The sequence below is a fragment of the Callospermophilus lateralis genome, chromosome 3, assembly GCF_048772815.1.
Source record: "Callospermophilus lateralis isolate mCalLat2 chromosome 3, mCalLat2.hap1, whole genome shotgun sequence".
In the NCBI taxonomy this organism is placed as follows: Eukaryota; Metazoa; Chordata; class Mammalia; order Rodentia; family Sciuridae; genus Callospermophilus; species Callospermophilus lateralis.
In genome coordinates this window covers 181,808,059-181,825,051 of record NC_135307.1, presented here as the reverse complement: position 1 = coordinate 181,825,051, position 16,993 = coordinate 181,808,059, and the positions used below count along the sequence as shown (strand labels likewise).

The following is a 16,993-nucleotide window of genomic DNA, read 5'->3' as shown; positions in this document are numbered from 1 at the left end:
ACTCACATTTAAGATTTTTTTCTTTATTTTTCTACAGCAAAATTTTGATGATCAACATGACATACTGTCCCACAGTTTTCAATTTTTCAGCATTTTAGGGGGTTTTGTGAATGAATATCCCTTTATCATCATTGTGATTATTTCCAGTTAAGTCCCTAAGGTAAATTCTGATGTACATTTTTTTAGATGCTTGATACATATTTTCAAAATGTCCTCTAATAAGAGGGTTTTATTTATATGCTTTTAAGTCTAAGAACACTTTTTTCCTGTATTCTGATCAATACCCTTAATCTTTGCTAATTCTATAAGTCAGAATTATGGTCTATAATTTCTATTTCTGATTACTTAATGAAAGTGAAATATTGTTCATATTACCTATTTCTTTTTTATGGATTGCTTATGTATGTTGTTCAATGACTTCCTATTGCTCTTTGATTTTTAATTAATTTATGAGAATTATTAAGAATATGTTGGGGAGACTGAGGCAGGAGGATCTCAAGTTCAGGGCCAACCTGGGCAACTTAGCAAGTTCCTGTCTCAAAAAAAGGGGGGAGGGTGCTGGGGATGTAGCTCAGAAGTGGAAGTCTCCCATGTTCAATCCCCAACACAAGATACACAAACACTCTTCCAGTTTCATTTTTACCTTTCAATTTTATTTATGAGTGTGGGTTTTTATTTACTTTTAGAAGTGCTAAATTTTGTAATAGTCAAATTTTTGTCTTGAAACTCTTAAGTTTAGGGCTGGGGTTGTAGTTCAGTTGTAGAACTCTTGCCTTGCACATGTGAGGCACTGGGTTCAATCCTCATCACTACATAAAAATAAATAGATAAAATAAGGTATTGTGTCATTCTACAACTAAAAAAATTTTTTTTAAAACTTTAAGTTTGAATTCTTATTTGTGTTTACTTTTAAGCTAAATGCCTAAATTAATATACTTTAAAGTTTCCCCTACTTTTAACCATTTTCTTGTCATTCTTTTATGGTTTACTCATCCCAACTTCATCCAGCAGGGTTCTTCTGTCTTTCATATTATTACTTTTTTAAATTTAGTTTTTATTTTCATCAAAGTTAAATATGCACATGATTTGAAGAGCCAAATCATTTTATTAGTTATGAAAAAGTGAATGTTCTAATTCACTTTCCCTTTTCCCCAGTTTTCCACACTTCAGAAGCAGTTACTTTCTTCCTTATGCTGTTTCTCTAGTATACCGCTCAATTTAAATAATAATATTAGTTGTAATTCCTTGATATTTTTTAATTTTAGGAATTATCTGTTCTCATAATGGAAAATGAATGTTTAGACTTTCATTGCCCTTCTACATCCTACTTTATATTTCACGGTGTATGCAACTTCTGTCTTCTCAGTATTCCATGTAATGTTTGGGGGTAGGTTAATATTCTGGGTTAGATTAGTATTCTGGGATTATTGTGACTTAGGTTAAAACATAGCTCAACCATGTAGTGTATATTTACCTTTTTTTGTTTGCACAGTTTTTATTCTTTGAAGATCAAAATTATGTTTTCCCTTGATTGCTTATTTTTTCTATGATTATTATAATTCAGCTGCAACTGTAACCTGGTTGGCTGAATCTCCTCTTTGTATGTTCTGACCCACCAGTCTTCAGTGCTATATCTCCTTAGACCTGACCTCTTCCCCCCTGGTGTGTTACTCTTCCTATTAAGTGCTAATCTGCCTTCTGGCATCCTGCTGATAGGTTTCTTTCCTTCCCTCTTGACTCAGATCTCCTTTGGTGAATTCCATGTTGGAGCACCTCTTCTAGGTACTTCTGAGGAAGGGTAAATGATAGGTGAATTTTCAGACATTGTTAGAAAATGTTTTTAGTCTGCCCTCATTCTTAAATAGTAGTTTGGCTGGATTTGAGATCGTAGGTTAGAAATTCTTTTCCCACAGGATTTTGAAAGTGTTATTACACTCACTGTCTTCTAGCTTCCTAAGTTGCTGTTGACAAGTTTTAAGACCTCTCAGATTCCTGGTCTATATATGTAATATGTTTTTCTTTTTCTTTTTAGAAGCTTTTATATATTCTCTTTGATCCCTGTCCTATGAAATTTTACAATGAAGCACCTCATCATTCTGGATACTGGTCTTTCCTCCATAAGTTCCTTGGGTTTTAATGAACTCATGATAGTTTCTGATGAATAGTTCTATGGTCAGTCAAGTCTTTGTTCCCCCATGTATAATGTGTTGATTTACTCTAAGTACTTCCAAGATTTTCTTTTAATATTTGATTTTCAGCCGTTTGTGATATCTGGAATGCATACTGTTCAGAGTTCACTAAGCTTCCTGGTTATGTTAAATTAATGTCTTAAGTTTGGGGTTCTTTTGGTTGTTATTTCTTCAATTTCTTTTTGCCCCATTCTCTTGTTTCTTCGTGAGACTCCGAATTACTTGTGTATTTGACCTTTAGGTATTATACAAAGGTCCATAGGTTCTGTTCTTTTTTCTTTCTTCTCCTTTTTATATTTTTAATCTTTTATATTTGTCTTTGGTTGTGACTTACCTGTCTTCAAGTAATTTTAGAGGGTTTGTTTTGGTTTGTTTGTTTTTTAGTTCTAAGTTTCTGTTTGAGGGACTGGAGTCGTGGCTTAGTGGTAGAGCACTTGCCTAGCATGTGTGAGGCACTGGGTTCTATTCTCAGCACCACACATAAGCAAATAAATAAATAAAGGTCCATCAATAACTAATAAAAATATTTTTTAAAAAGATTTGTTTGATTCTTTTTAAATATTTAATTAGTTATTGATAGACCTTTATTTTATTTATGTATTTGTATGTGGTGCTGAGGAATCGAACCCAGAGCCTCAAACATGCCAGGCAAGTGAGCTGAGCCCCAACCCCAGCCCCTCTGTTTGATTCTTTATTTACTAGTGTTTTGGTTTTCTGCTTGCATTTCCTATTTTCATTAATTACTTGCATTTGTTTGTTGAGCATAATTATACCTTTCTCTTCCTTTTTCATCTCTAAATTCCACATACAAGAGAAAACATACAACCCTTGACTTTCTGGGTTTGGCTTACCTAACATAATATTCTCAAGTTCCATCCATTTTCCTGCAAATAGCATAATTTCATTTGTCTTTGTGGCTGAATAAAACTCCATTGTGTATATGTGCCGCTTTTTCTTTATCCATTCATCCCTTTATGGGCACCTAGGTTGGTTACACAGTTTTGTTTTGTTTATATTTTGTGTAGGCTTTGTGTGGTGTTAGGACATTGCCCCTTCGTATTGGAAGTAGAGCCTCAGTGTTTTAGGTCAAGGACTTTTCTTGATGTCTGGTGTCTTCAGGCCAACATTTGAAGCTCTGGATAGGTGAATGAGTCTTATTGACTATGAGCTTCTCCAAATGTGAGCACTGCTAACTTTACTGTACCGTTTCATTGGTGACCCTCCAATGTCAGTATTTGGGGCTCTTGTTTCACTCTCTCCTGCCTGAAGGGTGGAAACTTGATTACTCTGCTATGATCATGGTGGAGGGATGAGAAAGAGAAAGAGGTCTCAACCTCTGTCTTCCTTCCCTCTTCCCTCTTTATAGTGGGGTATGTACACCTTGAACCATGGTATTATCTTCTAGAAAAGAAAGGATGAAGATCTTATATTTTACCTTCTTTAAGGCTGGAGTAGCTGATTTATAGGCTAATTGTTACTGCAACACATATTTCACTAATTCCCCTGTTGTTAGACTCTGTGCATCCTCACTTTTAGGTATACCCAGTGCTACCAATGTCTCATACCTTTGGACATTATACAGCTTTAAGTTAGGCTAGGTCTTACCTGGGATTCTGCTTTCTTCTAATCAGATACAACTTTGCATGCTTTCCAGCTTCCAGAATGTTACCATTTCTGTTCTGTTTGTAGATTATTTGGGGGAGAGTGTTATGCCTTTTATTTACTTTTTACTAAACTAGATCGACAAATTAAATGTACATGTTGATTCATGATGCTTTCTTTGATTTTCTTTTTTCATTTTAGTCTTTTTTCTTTATTTTGGTAAATAACATTAATGGAAATTTTTTTCTGTATATGTCTGATTTTCTAATTTTTTTGTTAACTCAAATAGTTCATCATTTCCCCCCATTTATATAAAATGCTATTCATGAAATATACTAAGACATCATATATATGCTGGGCATATGTCTAGCCTTTCTGTTCTTTTTTTTTTTTTTTCTTCATGGTAATGTGCTGACGTCTTAACATTGTTTAGAGGGAGGCACATCTTAAATAGTATGAATACCCAGTCATCAAGCTCATGAACTGAAGGATCTTTTCTGTTCTTGATAAATACCTTTATCATTTTGCTTCCATATTATTCCAGATGAACTTCAGAATTATTCTTTAAACCTGTATCTGATTGTTTCCACCCCAACTCCAAAAAAAATGTGTATGTATACATATATATACATTTACTTATCTCTAGAGGCTTATGATGGGATTTTTATTAGCTTTTATTAAGCAGGATAGGATTGACATCTCTGTAAAATTGAAGAACATATAGCCAGGCACAGTGGCACACGCCTGTAATCCCAGTGGCTCAGGAGACTGAGCCTCCCGAGGAGGATTGTGACTTTAAAGCCAACCTCAGCAAAAGTGAGGCTCTAAACAATTCAGTGAGACCCTCTCTAAATTAAAGATACAAAATAGGACTGGGGATGTGGCTCTGGTGTCCAGTGCCCCTGAGTTTAATCCTCAGTAGCCCCCTCCCAAAAAAAAACTGGGGAACATGATAGTCACTATACTTAAGTCTTTCATATACACAGTTGATTCAATAAATATAAAGTATGTGCCTTGCCAGGTGCAGTGGCACATGCCTGTAATCCCAGCAGCTCCAGAGGCTAAAGCAGGAGGACCATGAATTCAGGTGCTTTGAACTTAGCATCTCATCAAAAATGAGCCACTAAACAACTCAGCGAGACCCTGTCTCTAAATAAAATACAAAATAGGGCTGGGGATGTGGCTCAGTAGTCAAGTACCCATGAGTTCAGTCCCCAGTACCAAAAAGAAAAGTAAAAATAAATAAAGTATGTTCTTGGACTGGAACAGAACATTTGTTGGTGTTCCATAGTGGTAAACAAAATACCACAGCTTCTAGTGTTGTGTTACCAATTCTGAGTATTTCTTTCTGAATTTAGTCCTAAGCATATTATATGTTTGTGGTGAATGTGATTCTCCCTCTACCCCTTCTCCTCTGCCCCACCTATCCTGTCCTTTCTCCTTCCCTCCTCTCCCCTGTCCCCTCCTCTCCCCTGCTTCTCTCTCCCTCCCTCCCTCTCTCCCTCCCCGCCCCCACCCCCTCTCTGCTGGTTACTGCTAAGAAACAAGAGAATTGTTCATTTCCCCCTTAGTCCTTCTGAGGTCAACATTTCTTGTGCCAAAAGTGTGTCACTCTCCTCTCCCAACCCCCACCCCTGGTCAGGCACACAGGTTTTTCCAGAGTGCCACCTGCTTCTTGTGGAGATTTGATAGTGACTCTGAATCAATGAGCCACTTTGACTCCTAAGGATTTCATTCCAAATATGGTGGTTGCAGAGGTTTAATTGCTATGCTGAAATTTGGTGTGGAAAATTTTATTTTATCTGATTTTTCTTTTAGACTTATCAGCCCTCAAAGTCTTCTTTGTTTTTGAGCCTCTTTGCATCTCCAGCTGTCAGTTTGGTTTTGTTCCCATTTAATTTCATGCCAGACTGTATTACAGAAATGAGGGCACAGTTAAAGGACCTGACTTAGAAGTAAAGAGAGATTTAAAAGTACTCACATAGTTCCATTTTTAGTTTTGTGTTCAAGAGCACTCCCTCAAAACAAAACTGATAGAAATGAAAAATATTGTTCCAGTCATCCTGTACAAGTTTCATTTTTTTAAACTCTTGTTACATCATAGCTGGCAAAACACTTCTCTAATTGTATGGAATTTTTTTTTCCTATGGTGATGACTGAACTACATCATCACTATTTATTAATTTCTCTTTCCCCAAAGGCTCTGCCATTTCCCAGCCTCACTGTGATTCATGAGTTCACTAGCTGCAGCTCCCTGATGACCATAGTATCTTTTCAGGAACACTGATACTCCAATCATTCACTTGTGTAGGGGCTGGGGCGGTGACTGTCATTTAATTAAATCTCAACCCTGTCTTCTGTCTCAAATCCTATGCTGCTTCTGCTGTATAATTACATGGCCAAATTTCTGTGGGTAAACTGTTACAGATCCTCAGATCATTGATTTATCAAAGTCATTTTGATACCAAAGTATAGTTTATGCCTCCACCTTCTGTTAGAGACAAGTTTCCAAACTTTATAGTGTCTGCTATTTGTCCTTAATTTCCCTTGTAAGTTTTTAGAAAACATTTCTGACCTACTGCAGTGAAATGTACCATATGAAAGCCATCAATCAGATGCATCTGGCTTCGACTCAGTTGCCAGCAAAGTGACTGCAGGAGATATTTGTTTCATTTTTTTTTTTTTAAGTTTCCTTAAGTATAAAATGGAAGTAATAATAGAAACTAGTTCTTAGGATTATGGCGAGACTAAATGTGATAGTACATATCAAGCATGTGCTGGTATCTGGCAGAGCAGACACTAAAGAACCTGCTACATATCAAGCATGTGCTGGTATCTGGCAGAGCAGACACTAAAGAACCTGCTACTGCTATTATTGTGGTTACTACAAATGACATCTGTAGAATGCAGACATCTAGCCCTTGGCTTTCATCTTATGACACAAAATCTTTTTGGTTTGCCTTCATGCCATTTCTTTCAGAACCACCCATTTCATTTGCTACTATAGGTCCCTTGTAATACTGCTCTTGAATATATGTTAATTTAAAAAAGAAGAAATAAACAAAAACAACCATAGTCATATTTCCACAGATGGCTGCATTATGGCATTTAGAATTCAGGCAATATTTTCAGACTTGTTTCTTTACTTTGCATGTTTCCGTCATTAGTGTCTGAGTTGGTCAGGTTTGGTTTTTGTTTTTTGGGTTTCATTTTTGTCTTTTTTTTGTTTGTTTGTTTGTTTTGCGCATTAAAAAGTAAGATTTTAGTGAGAAGAAAAGAGAACTCACACAGAACAAGGGGTGACCCAGTAGGGTTGCCATGGTCAGGTTTTTTATGTGTATTTCTTTGGCTGGTTTCTTTTTGTGGCTTTTTCTTTTCTTCAGGGATGTCAGGGTTATTTTGCCAGATAAAATTTTCTAAAGCCATCCCCACACAGTCATCTACTCCTAAAATGTCTATCCTTTTCCTCTTACTAGTCATTTCACTTAATTCTAGAGATCTGATTTCCCAAATTCTGGGCTATAAATTAGATTTTTGTCAAAATTTCTGGGCTTGGCTGTTGTTGGATTTAGGTTGACTTGGTCCTTTTATCACAAGGTTCTTATTCTACTTGACCAGTGAGTTTTTATTTATAGATCAAAATTGAATCCTGAGTAAACCCCCTTTTTAATTCATTTGTTGTAAGTAGAGTAAATAGGAAAAATATTTATTTATTTATTTATTTATTTATTTGGATTGAACCCAGGGGTGCTTGATCACTGAGCCAGTAATCTTTTTATATTTTATTTAGAGACAGGATCTCACTGAGTTGCTTAGGGCCTCACTAACTTGCTGAGGCTGGCTTTGCACTTGAGATCCTCCTGCCTCCGCCTTCTGACCTGCTGGGATTATAGGTGTGTGCCACTGCACCTAGCCAAGAAAATAATTTTAAGAAGAATAAGATTGCTGCTACATCTTAGTTCTGTGTTAATTTTAATCTTCACCATTAATGTTCTTTCTGTGTTCTCTCTCTGGAAGGACAGTAGCAATCTATCCCCATAACAGTTTCATTTCCTATTCTCTACCTCCTTACCCTTAACCCCACCATGCTGTCTACCTCATTCCTTTACTATCCAGGCAAATGCCTTTTTCCTGCTCTTCAGCTTTACTCCCTCACTTTATTTTCCACTAAACATTCTCCAGTCTCCCTAACCCCAACACACCTTAGAAATCTTTCCTATTATTTATCCCTACTTGCCTGGCAATATATTACCTAGAAAACCTTGATTTTTAGCTGTAAATTTGGAGGCTTTGCTGGTGTTTCTAAAGCTTTGAGAATCTGGTAGGCTAGAATTGACCAGCTCATATATGAAAGGATGGCCTGGCAGTAGAGTTGCATTTTTAGTTGTCCTAGGCAGCTTATATGAACTCTGGTTCCTTATTAGGAGCAGTGTTGAAAGTTGACAATTGAGGCTCTTGTTTGTTTTTTCTGATATTTTGATTAACTTTACTACAGATATAAACTGGGAAATTGAGAATAAGTTGCATGGGCAACTTATTGGGAAACAGTGTTGGGGATCAATATTTTGTATTTATAATTCTTCTAGACCTCCTTAGTTTGTGGCTGATTTTTTGCTTTGTTTCAGATTTTTTTTTACTGAGGTTGGAGGGGTAAATCTTACAATGCAGTTCTAAGTGTCTGCCCTGCTTCATATATAGGAGGTGGGATTCTTTCTAGACCACTGTCATTTGATCCAAATTTAGAAGTAAGACTTAAGACTGTCAGGCAGCAGCTTCCTGCATTGTTTGCTGTTCTCCATTGAAGTCATGATTAACACCTGGGCTTTCATTCATTTGGGTCCCTTCAGATACACCTATGAGCGAATTGATGGGCGAGTACGGGGAAACCTGCGCCAGGCAGCCATCGACCGGTTCTGTAAGCCAGACTCAGACCGCTTTGTCTTTCTTCTGTGCACCAGAGCAGGAGGCCTGGGGATCAATCTCACAGCTGCTGATACCTGCATCATATTTGATTCTGACTGGAACCCACAAAATGACTTGCAGGTAACCATTAGGATGAATGTTCTTTACCTTAGCTGCCCTGAATCAGAATATCATGAGAGAGTCTGGGTCAGCTATAGATTATCTACCTTGCTCCAAGCTGAGGTATAGGCCAGGACCTTGGTCAGGGCATGAAACCCAATGAAAAGTAAATGTTGACCCTTCCTGCTAATCAGAATGGTTCTGTCCTTTTGTTTTAATCAAATGTTTTATGGTAGCCTCCAAATATAGAATAAAGATGCTATTATTATTTTCTGACATAAAGATACCTCACATTTTCTCTCAATTTGTTTGTGAGATGGTCATGTATAGTAAACAAGTTAACCCAAAGAGGTGGGAAAGTTCCATGGTGGGGCAGGTGTGACAGACACCCTCTCTCTCCATGTAGTGCTGCATAGCCCAATTAAGTGGCTTTGCAGATTCTATTTTCTGTTTTTAACCAAACTAAATGATATGCAGCTTGACAAGAAAAGTAAGGATACTTTTTGAAAAGTAAGCATAAAGAAACAACAAGAAAATGGCAGAGTCTGTTTTAGAGTTTTTCGTCAACCCTATTTTGAACTAAACAATGCATTCTAACTAGATTGGGCAGTGAGTCGAACCAAAATGATTCTAATTTGTCAAGAAGACTATGTAGAATATAGATTTATATCATATTGTATTGTTAATGATGAACATCATCCTAAATAGATATTATATCTTGGGGTGTTTGCTAACACTAGAATTGGGGGGGTGGGAAATCAAGTAGCTCAAAGCCTTTTTCATAGACTAGATGAATTAGCAAAAGAAGTTTAGAGGCTGCTTCACATTGATTCAGGAGGCACTCTGGGAGATACTGCAAAGGATGGGATGCAGGGAAGACGTCACTCACATCCACAGAGTCATTCTGCTTTGCCTTTGTCATTTAGTAAGTTCCCAATAGTAATTGTTTGAAGAAATCAGTCTACTAATTGAAAAATGGTGTTTTAAATTATTAAACATTTAAATTATTGGTGACAGCTAGCTAAAACCCAGGGAAAATATCATGGTAAATCATAAAGCAAATTGTATGGCACTATGTTCAATAATCATCTTCAAAGAAAATCAGTGGTTATGAATAGCTCACCATTGGTTCATTCTTCTGGTAAAGGGATGTTTGGATCAAAGATGAGTTAGTAGATTTAATGACTAACCAATTTTTAAAGTATCATATACTCAACACTAAAATAATAAGCAAAAGCTAATATTTGATCAGCTCACTACCAAGAACCTAAATATAATAGTGATATAGATTAGGGGGTGAAAATGTTTCACCTTTTTGCGTACTACCTATTTTTTTTAAATGGCTTTATTAGAATACAACCACAACCATTCCTTTGTGTATTATCTGTGGTCAGTTTCATGTTATAATGATAGAGTTGAATACCTGCAACAGAGACCTCATAGCTCACAAAACCTGAATATTTACTGTCAGGCATTTTACTGATGTTCACTGACTCCCAAACAAATTATTGTACAAGTCCCTGACAGCTATAAAGCTCTGTGATCTTTTGTGATGCTTATCTTACTGTGAGGCATAGTACTAGGATAATGATGTATGAATTTGAAGCCATGTTAGCTGGATATGCCTGAAGGGACATTAAAGCAGGAAATTGGTGGCATAAGGCCAGAGGCAAAAGATTTTAGAATTGCCATGCTTCTCTTAGGTGAAGTGTAAACATTACTAGTTGAATACATGTTATGCCAAGAAACAGAAAAGGCAAGAGATGAATTAAGGGATAGCAAATTGAAATTGGATAGTGTGGGGTTTTGTAATTGTGCTAAGTCAGTTTCTGAACTTCCTCTAATGCTCAATTTTAATGAAGAAACAAAGACCAGCACTCGGATGATCCAGGGTGTTAGCTTGTACCCCAGAGCATAGCAAAAGCTTAATGAATGACTGAGTAAGTCAATGATAAAGGCAGCCCAGATCAGAATTAGAGTTAGAATTTTTTGATTCTTGGTCTTTTCAACTGGCTTCTGTGTTATTGATTCACTAGTTTCTGTTTTCTTGGTTATTATATTAAGGTTTTATAATTCAGAGAGAATTATTTTTCTTGTGAATGAGATCCTCACTCTTTAACAGAAAACTACCTTTTCCTTTTCTACTATTCTTCCTAGGTAGGTCATGTTTAGTGCACACACAACATTTATACGTATGCACACACTCTAATTTTTTTAATAAATGAGAACTTTCAATCATCTATAGTTCTTTAAGAATGTTGCCTTGGAAAGTGGATTTAGTTATAAGATATTTGTCTGGGAATGAGCTAGGGTCATACCACCTGATGTAAACATCAAGACAACAGAAAAGAGAATCCCACTGTTACAGGATCTTATTTCTATCGTAGTGGAATTTTAGCACAGGTCTTAGTTCAGATGATAGAAAATACAAATTTTCATTCATACTTTTTTTGTGGGACTACAAATTAGTATAAACATTCTGGAAAGCAGTATGGAGATTCTTGGGAATGGAACCATGATAAGACTCAGCTATCGCACTTCTCAATAATTACACAGTAGAGCTAAAATCAGCATACTACAATGATACAACCACATCACTGTTTCTAGTAGCACAGCTCAAAATTACCAAGTTATGGAACCAGCCAGCGTGGCATGAATAGATGAATTGATTAAGAAAATGTGGTACACACAGAGAGAATGGAGTTTTACTCAGCCATAAAGAAGAATGAAATTATGGCATTTGCTGGTAAATGGATGGAACTAGAAAACGTCATGCTAAATGAAATAAGCCAGATGCAGAAAATCACGAGTCATATGTTTTTTTTCTCATATGTAGAAGTTAGAGCAAAATAAGGGGGGAAAGATGTGGATGTATGGATAGCATAATGACAGAGGGAAGATCAGTGGAGTAGAAGTAGGAGGCGATTGATAGAGAAGGAGAAGAGACAGGAAAGGGGAGGAAATGCAGAATGAATTTATACTATGTGCATGTATAAATACATCATGGTGAATTCCTCCTTTATATATATCTATAAAGTACCATTTTAAAATGTATAAATGAAAAAAGAAAATGTGAGGTCTTACTCTGGTCTCTCACAAGCAAGATTGGGGGCAGTCCATGTTTGTCCCCAGTCAGGACACATAAGGGAGCAGTAACAGTGTGAGGACAATCCATATTTTCTGACTTACCCCAAGAGAACCCCCACAGAGCCTTGAAAGTAAAGTCAACCTTATGGTGGGGTCCTGGGCTCAGCTAAAGTGGGCCTGAGTCCCTGTGTTAAGCAGTTTTCTATTACTGTTACAAAATATCTGAGATAATCAACTTGAAAAGAGGAAAAGTTTATTTTGGCTCACAGTTTGAAAGGGCACAGTCCATGATCAGTTGACATTGTTGCTTTGGGCCTATGACCACAAAGCATATCATTATGGAAGCACATGGTGGAGCAACCTGCTCACCTTGAGGTAGCTGAGAAGCAAAGGGAGAAACAGAAAGGGACCAGAGTTCCAATATCTCCCTTCAAGAGCATGCCCTGAAGACCTCCCTCTTCCAGTATGCCCTTCCTCTTAAATGTCACACCACCTTATAGCAGCACCAAGCCTTTGATATATGGTCCTTTGGGGGACATTCCAAATCCAAATTATAGGAGCCCCTGAGGCAAACCTATAGACAAACTAGCTTTGTGACTGGAACACACAGGTTCATTCTGAAAAATCAGTGGAGTCAGAAAACAGCTTTACTTTCTCTGGTATTTTTTCGTTATTATTAGCAAAAGTACAGGTAGTCTTCTCTTACAATTGTTTCACTTGGTAGAATTTGAGCTTTAAACTTCGCTAGAGATTTTTAATCTAGGTCTTCCTATAACATGGACATCAAATGTCATGTACTATTTGCTTTGTCTTGCTAGAGTCCAAGGAGTCCAACATATCATATCCCTCTCCCATGCCTAGATCTCAACCAGTTAAGAAATAGACACAAGAATGCAGTGGAGGGTCATAGCATCAGCTTCAGTAAGTTCTGAAGGCCCCTTGACCAATAACCAGAATTAAGCTTCCGAAGATTCCTGCTCACACACACCCTGATCTCTAGATTAAACTTACCCATGCAGATTTATTGGCAGCTCTAACAAGGCTGCCAGTGACAGGCTTTCTTCTTGGGAGGAAGCCAGTCCTGCTATTAACCCTGAAGGCAGAGGTGGGCCTCTTGGTAGTAGCAGGGTATTGTGCCCCCTTCACAGACCACAAGTACTTTCCTCTTTCATTGATTCATGATGCTCTGTTTCTTATTCTCTGACAAGCTAAGGTAACAGACCTGGGCAAAGGTCCCTGAAGGCAATATTCAGAAAGCATGGCTGCAGTTGTCCCATGCAGTCCCACTGTAATGCATCTACTGGTATGCAGAAGGGAGGAGGGAATCCAGCCTGAGGAGAACTCCTTTCATGATCAGTCACCAGAAACAGGACTCCAGGAAACTGCCACACTGTTCCAAGGAAAGAAAGGAACTGCCTCTTTGCCATTTCCTTTGCTGGGATCTTAATTGCTAGCACCACCTGTTTCTTGATAGTATATTTATGCCTAAGCTTGGAGAATAACACCTGTGGAGTTTACTTTTTGATTGCTACAAGAAAGTTAAGAACTTGCAGGTCTATGCACAAGTGCTCCATTATGTAATTATTTATTCAGTGAACATCTTTTAAATAGCAGGATGTGCCAGGCATTATTTAAAGTCCTGGAGACACACCAGCAAGCTAGACCAAAAGTTCCTGCTCTCATGGAGCATTCATTTTTATGAGTATGTTCCTCCATGAGACCTTTGCTCAAAAACATTTCTTCAGTTGGATCATGTTTTTAGTTTTAATTGGACACAATACCTTTTTTATTTTATTTATTTTTATGTGGTGCTGAGGATCTAATCCAGGACCTTGCATGTGCTAGACAAGTGCGCTACCACTGAGCCATAACCTCAGCCCAGCATCTTGCAGTTTACCCTCAAACCTGTGTGAGTGAGAAGAAAAAGAATCAGTGTTAATACTTAACATATTGTTACTACCTTATAAGTCCTATAAACCATATTATTTACAGTGATCACTTTATTTGCCAGTCATCCTTCAAATCTTCTCTCAGTAATAGAAATTTGCTACTTTCTAAAGATACCATAAGAGGGCTAGGGTTGTGGCTCAGTGGCAGAGTGCTTGCCTAGCACATGTAAAGCACTGGGTTTGATCCCCAGCACCACATAAAATAAATAAATAAATAAAGATATTTTGTCCATCTACAACTGAAGAAGTTTTGGCAACTGATTATAACAGCAAATACTAGTCAGCTCAGTTGTCTGGTAGTAATAGACTGAGTAAACTATAGTATATTAGCATTGAATGAAGAATGAGGAATATCTCTGTGCTATGGAATCATCTCAGAATATATAGTTGAGTGAAAAAAAAATGATTTGGAGAAACTCTGTAGTGTGCTAGCATTTATCTACAGAGGCTGCATTTGTGTCTGCCCGTCTCTGCCGCTCCCCCACAAGAGATAAAACTTGAATTTTTTTAAGTGGTTACATATAGAGGGAACCAAGAACCACACAGAAGTGACAGAGGTAGAAACCAGTTTTCTAACCATGCCTTTTTTGTGTATTTGACTTTGTAGCCATTTTAAATATTTTACATTATTATAATGCAAAATATTTTTAACTTTTTTACAAGTTGCAAAACAATGTAGAGTTCCAGTATACCTTTCTTTTCAATAGCTCAGCTTCTTTTAATGTAAGCATTTTATACAACTATAGTGTAGTTACTGGAACCAGAAAACTTTTGTTAATTTGTTCTTTTTAGATACATGTGACAATAGAGTATATTTTGACATATTATACATACATGAAGTATAACTTATTCTAATTAGGATTTCATTCTTGTTGTTGTATACATGATATGGAGTTTCAGTGGTTGTGTATACATATGTGAACATTGGAAAGTTTTGTCCAATTCATTCTACTCTTTCCTATTCCCATCCCCCATCCCTTCCCTTCATTTCCCTTTGTCTAATCCAGTGAACTTCTGTTCTTCCCTCCTCCTCCTCTCTTGTTTGTGAGCATCTGCATATGAGAAAGAACATTTGACCTTTGTTTTGTGGCATGAGCTTTATTTCACTTAGTCTCCAGTTCCATCCATTTATAAGCAAATGCCATAATTTCATTCTTCTTTATTGCTGAGTAATATTCCATTGTGTATGTATACCACATTTTCTTTATCCATTCATCTGTTTAAGGGCATCTAGGTTGGTTTCATAGCTTAGCTATTGTGAATTAATCTGCCATATACATTGATGTGGCTGTTGCGTTCCTATACAACAATGATGAATCAACTGAAAGAGAAATTAGAAAAACTATCCCATTCACAATAGCCTAAAACAAAAAAACATCAAAATGCTTGGGAATCAATCTAAAAAAAGAGGTGAAAGACCTCTACAATGAAAACTACAGCACACTGAAGAAAGAAACTGAAGAAGATCTTAGTAGATGGAAAAACTTCCCATGAAGCACCTATACTAGAGTTCTTTGAGATTATACCAAGGAATGGAGGGTCAAATGGTGGTTGCATTCCAAGTTTTCTAAGGAATTTCCATACTGCTTTCCATAGTGGTTACACCAATTTGCAGTCCCACCAACAACGTGTGAGTGTACCTTTTCCCCCATATTCTCACCAGCATTTATTACTTGTATTCTTGATAATTGCCATTGTGACTGGAGTGAGATGAAATTTCAGTGTAGTTCTAATTTGCATTTCTCTAATCACTAGAGATTTGATGTTGAACATTTTTATCATATATTTGTAGACCATTCGTATTTCTTCTGTGAAGTATCTGTTCCGTTCCTTTGCACATTTGTTGATTTGATTATTTCTTTTTTTAGTTTAATAAGTTTTTTGAGTTATTTGTATATCCTGGAGATTAATGCTCTGAGATGCAGATATTAAAGATTTTCTCCCATTCTGTAGGCTCTCTGTTCATATTCTTGATTGTTTCCTTTGCTGTGAAGAAGCTTTTTAGTTTGATGCCATCCCATTTATTGATTTTTTTTTTTTTTTTAGTTGTAGTTGGACATGATGCCTTTATTTTATTTATTTTTTTGTGGTGCTGAGGATCGAAATGTGCTAGATGGGCGCTCTACCACTGAGCCACAACCCCAGCCCCCATTTATTGATTCTTGATTTTACTTCTTATGCTTCAGAAGTCTTGTTGAGGAATTGGTTTCTAAGCTGACATTTTGGAGATTTGGTCCTACTTTTTCTTCTAGTAGGCACAGGGTCTCTGGTCTAATGCCTAGGTTTTTGATCCACTTTGAATTTAATTTAATTCTGCTGCAAATGGATTTCCAGTTTTCCCAGCACCATTTGTTGAACAATGTATGTTTATGGCACCTTTGTCTAGGATTAGATAACTGTATTTATGTGCATTTGTCTCTGTGTCTTCTGTTAGGTTCCATTGGTCTTCATGTCTGTTTTGGTGCTAATACCATGCTATTTTTGTTACTGTAGCTGTGTAGTATAATTTGAGGTCTGGTATTCTGATGCCTCCTGCTTCACTTTTCTCACTAAGGATTGCTTTGGCTGTTTTGGCTATTGTTTTTTCCAAATGAATTTCATGACTGCTTTTTCTATTTCTATGAAAACATTATTGGAATAGGAATTGCATTGAATTTGTATAGCGCTTTTGGTAGTATGGCTGTTTGGACAATATTAATTCTGCCTATCCAGGAGCGTGGGAGGTCTTTCTATCTTCTAAGATCTTCAGTTTCTTTCTTTAGTGTTCTGTAGTTTTCATTGTAGACCATTTTGTTGTTTTTGGTTTTAGGCTATTATGAATGGGATAGTTTTTCTAATTTCTCTTTCAGTTGATTCATCATTGTTGTATAGGAACACAACTGATTTAGTTAATTTTATATCCTGCTACTTTACTGAATTTGTTTATGAGTGGAACCAGGAAATTTACATTGATAAAATGTTAATCTAAGACCCTATTTGTATTCCTTCAGTTTCCCACAAGTGATCTTTTTCTTAACCTGGGATCCAATCCAGGATCTCACATTCCTTTTAGAAGTCATGACTCATCAGCCTCTTTCAATCTGTGAAGGCTCCTTAGTCTTTCCTTACCTTTTGTCATTTGACACTTTGAAAGGGTACTGACAA

At 36.8% G+C, this 16,993-nt stretch overlaps 1 protein-coding gene and 1 non-coding gene across 4 annotated transcripts in view; one reads left to right on the top strand and one right to left on the bottom strand.

The window, feature by feature from the left end:
• Window positions 1-16,993, top strand: part of Chd6 (chromodomain helicase DNA binding protein 6) — a 216,954-nt gene that overhangs the window by 142,600 nt on the left and 57,361 nt on the right. For all 3 annotated transcript variants that reach the window (XM_076851865.1, XM_076851864.1, XM_076851866.1), the window contains exon 17: window positions 8,639-8,834. In XM_076851865.1, coding sequence (XP_076707980.1) covers window positions 8,639-8,834 — 196 coding nt within the window. The remainder of the gene's footprint in view (window positions 1-8,638; window positions 8,835-16,993) is intronic.
• On the bottom strand, window positions 4,185-4,283 carry LOC143396190 (small nucleolar RNA U13). The gene has a single exon (XR_013091061.1). It is a non-coding gene; the product is annotated as a small nucleolar RNA U13 (small nucleolar RNA).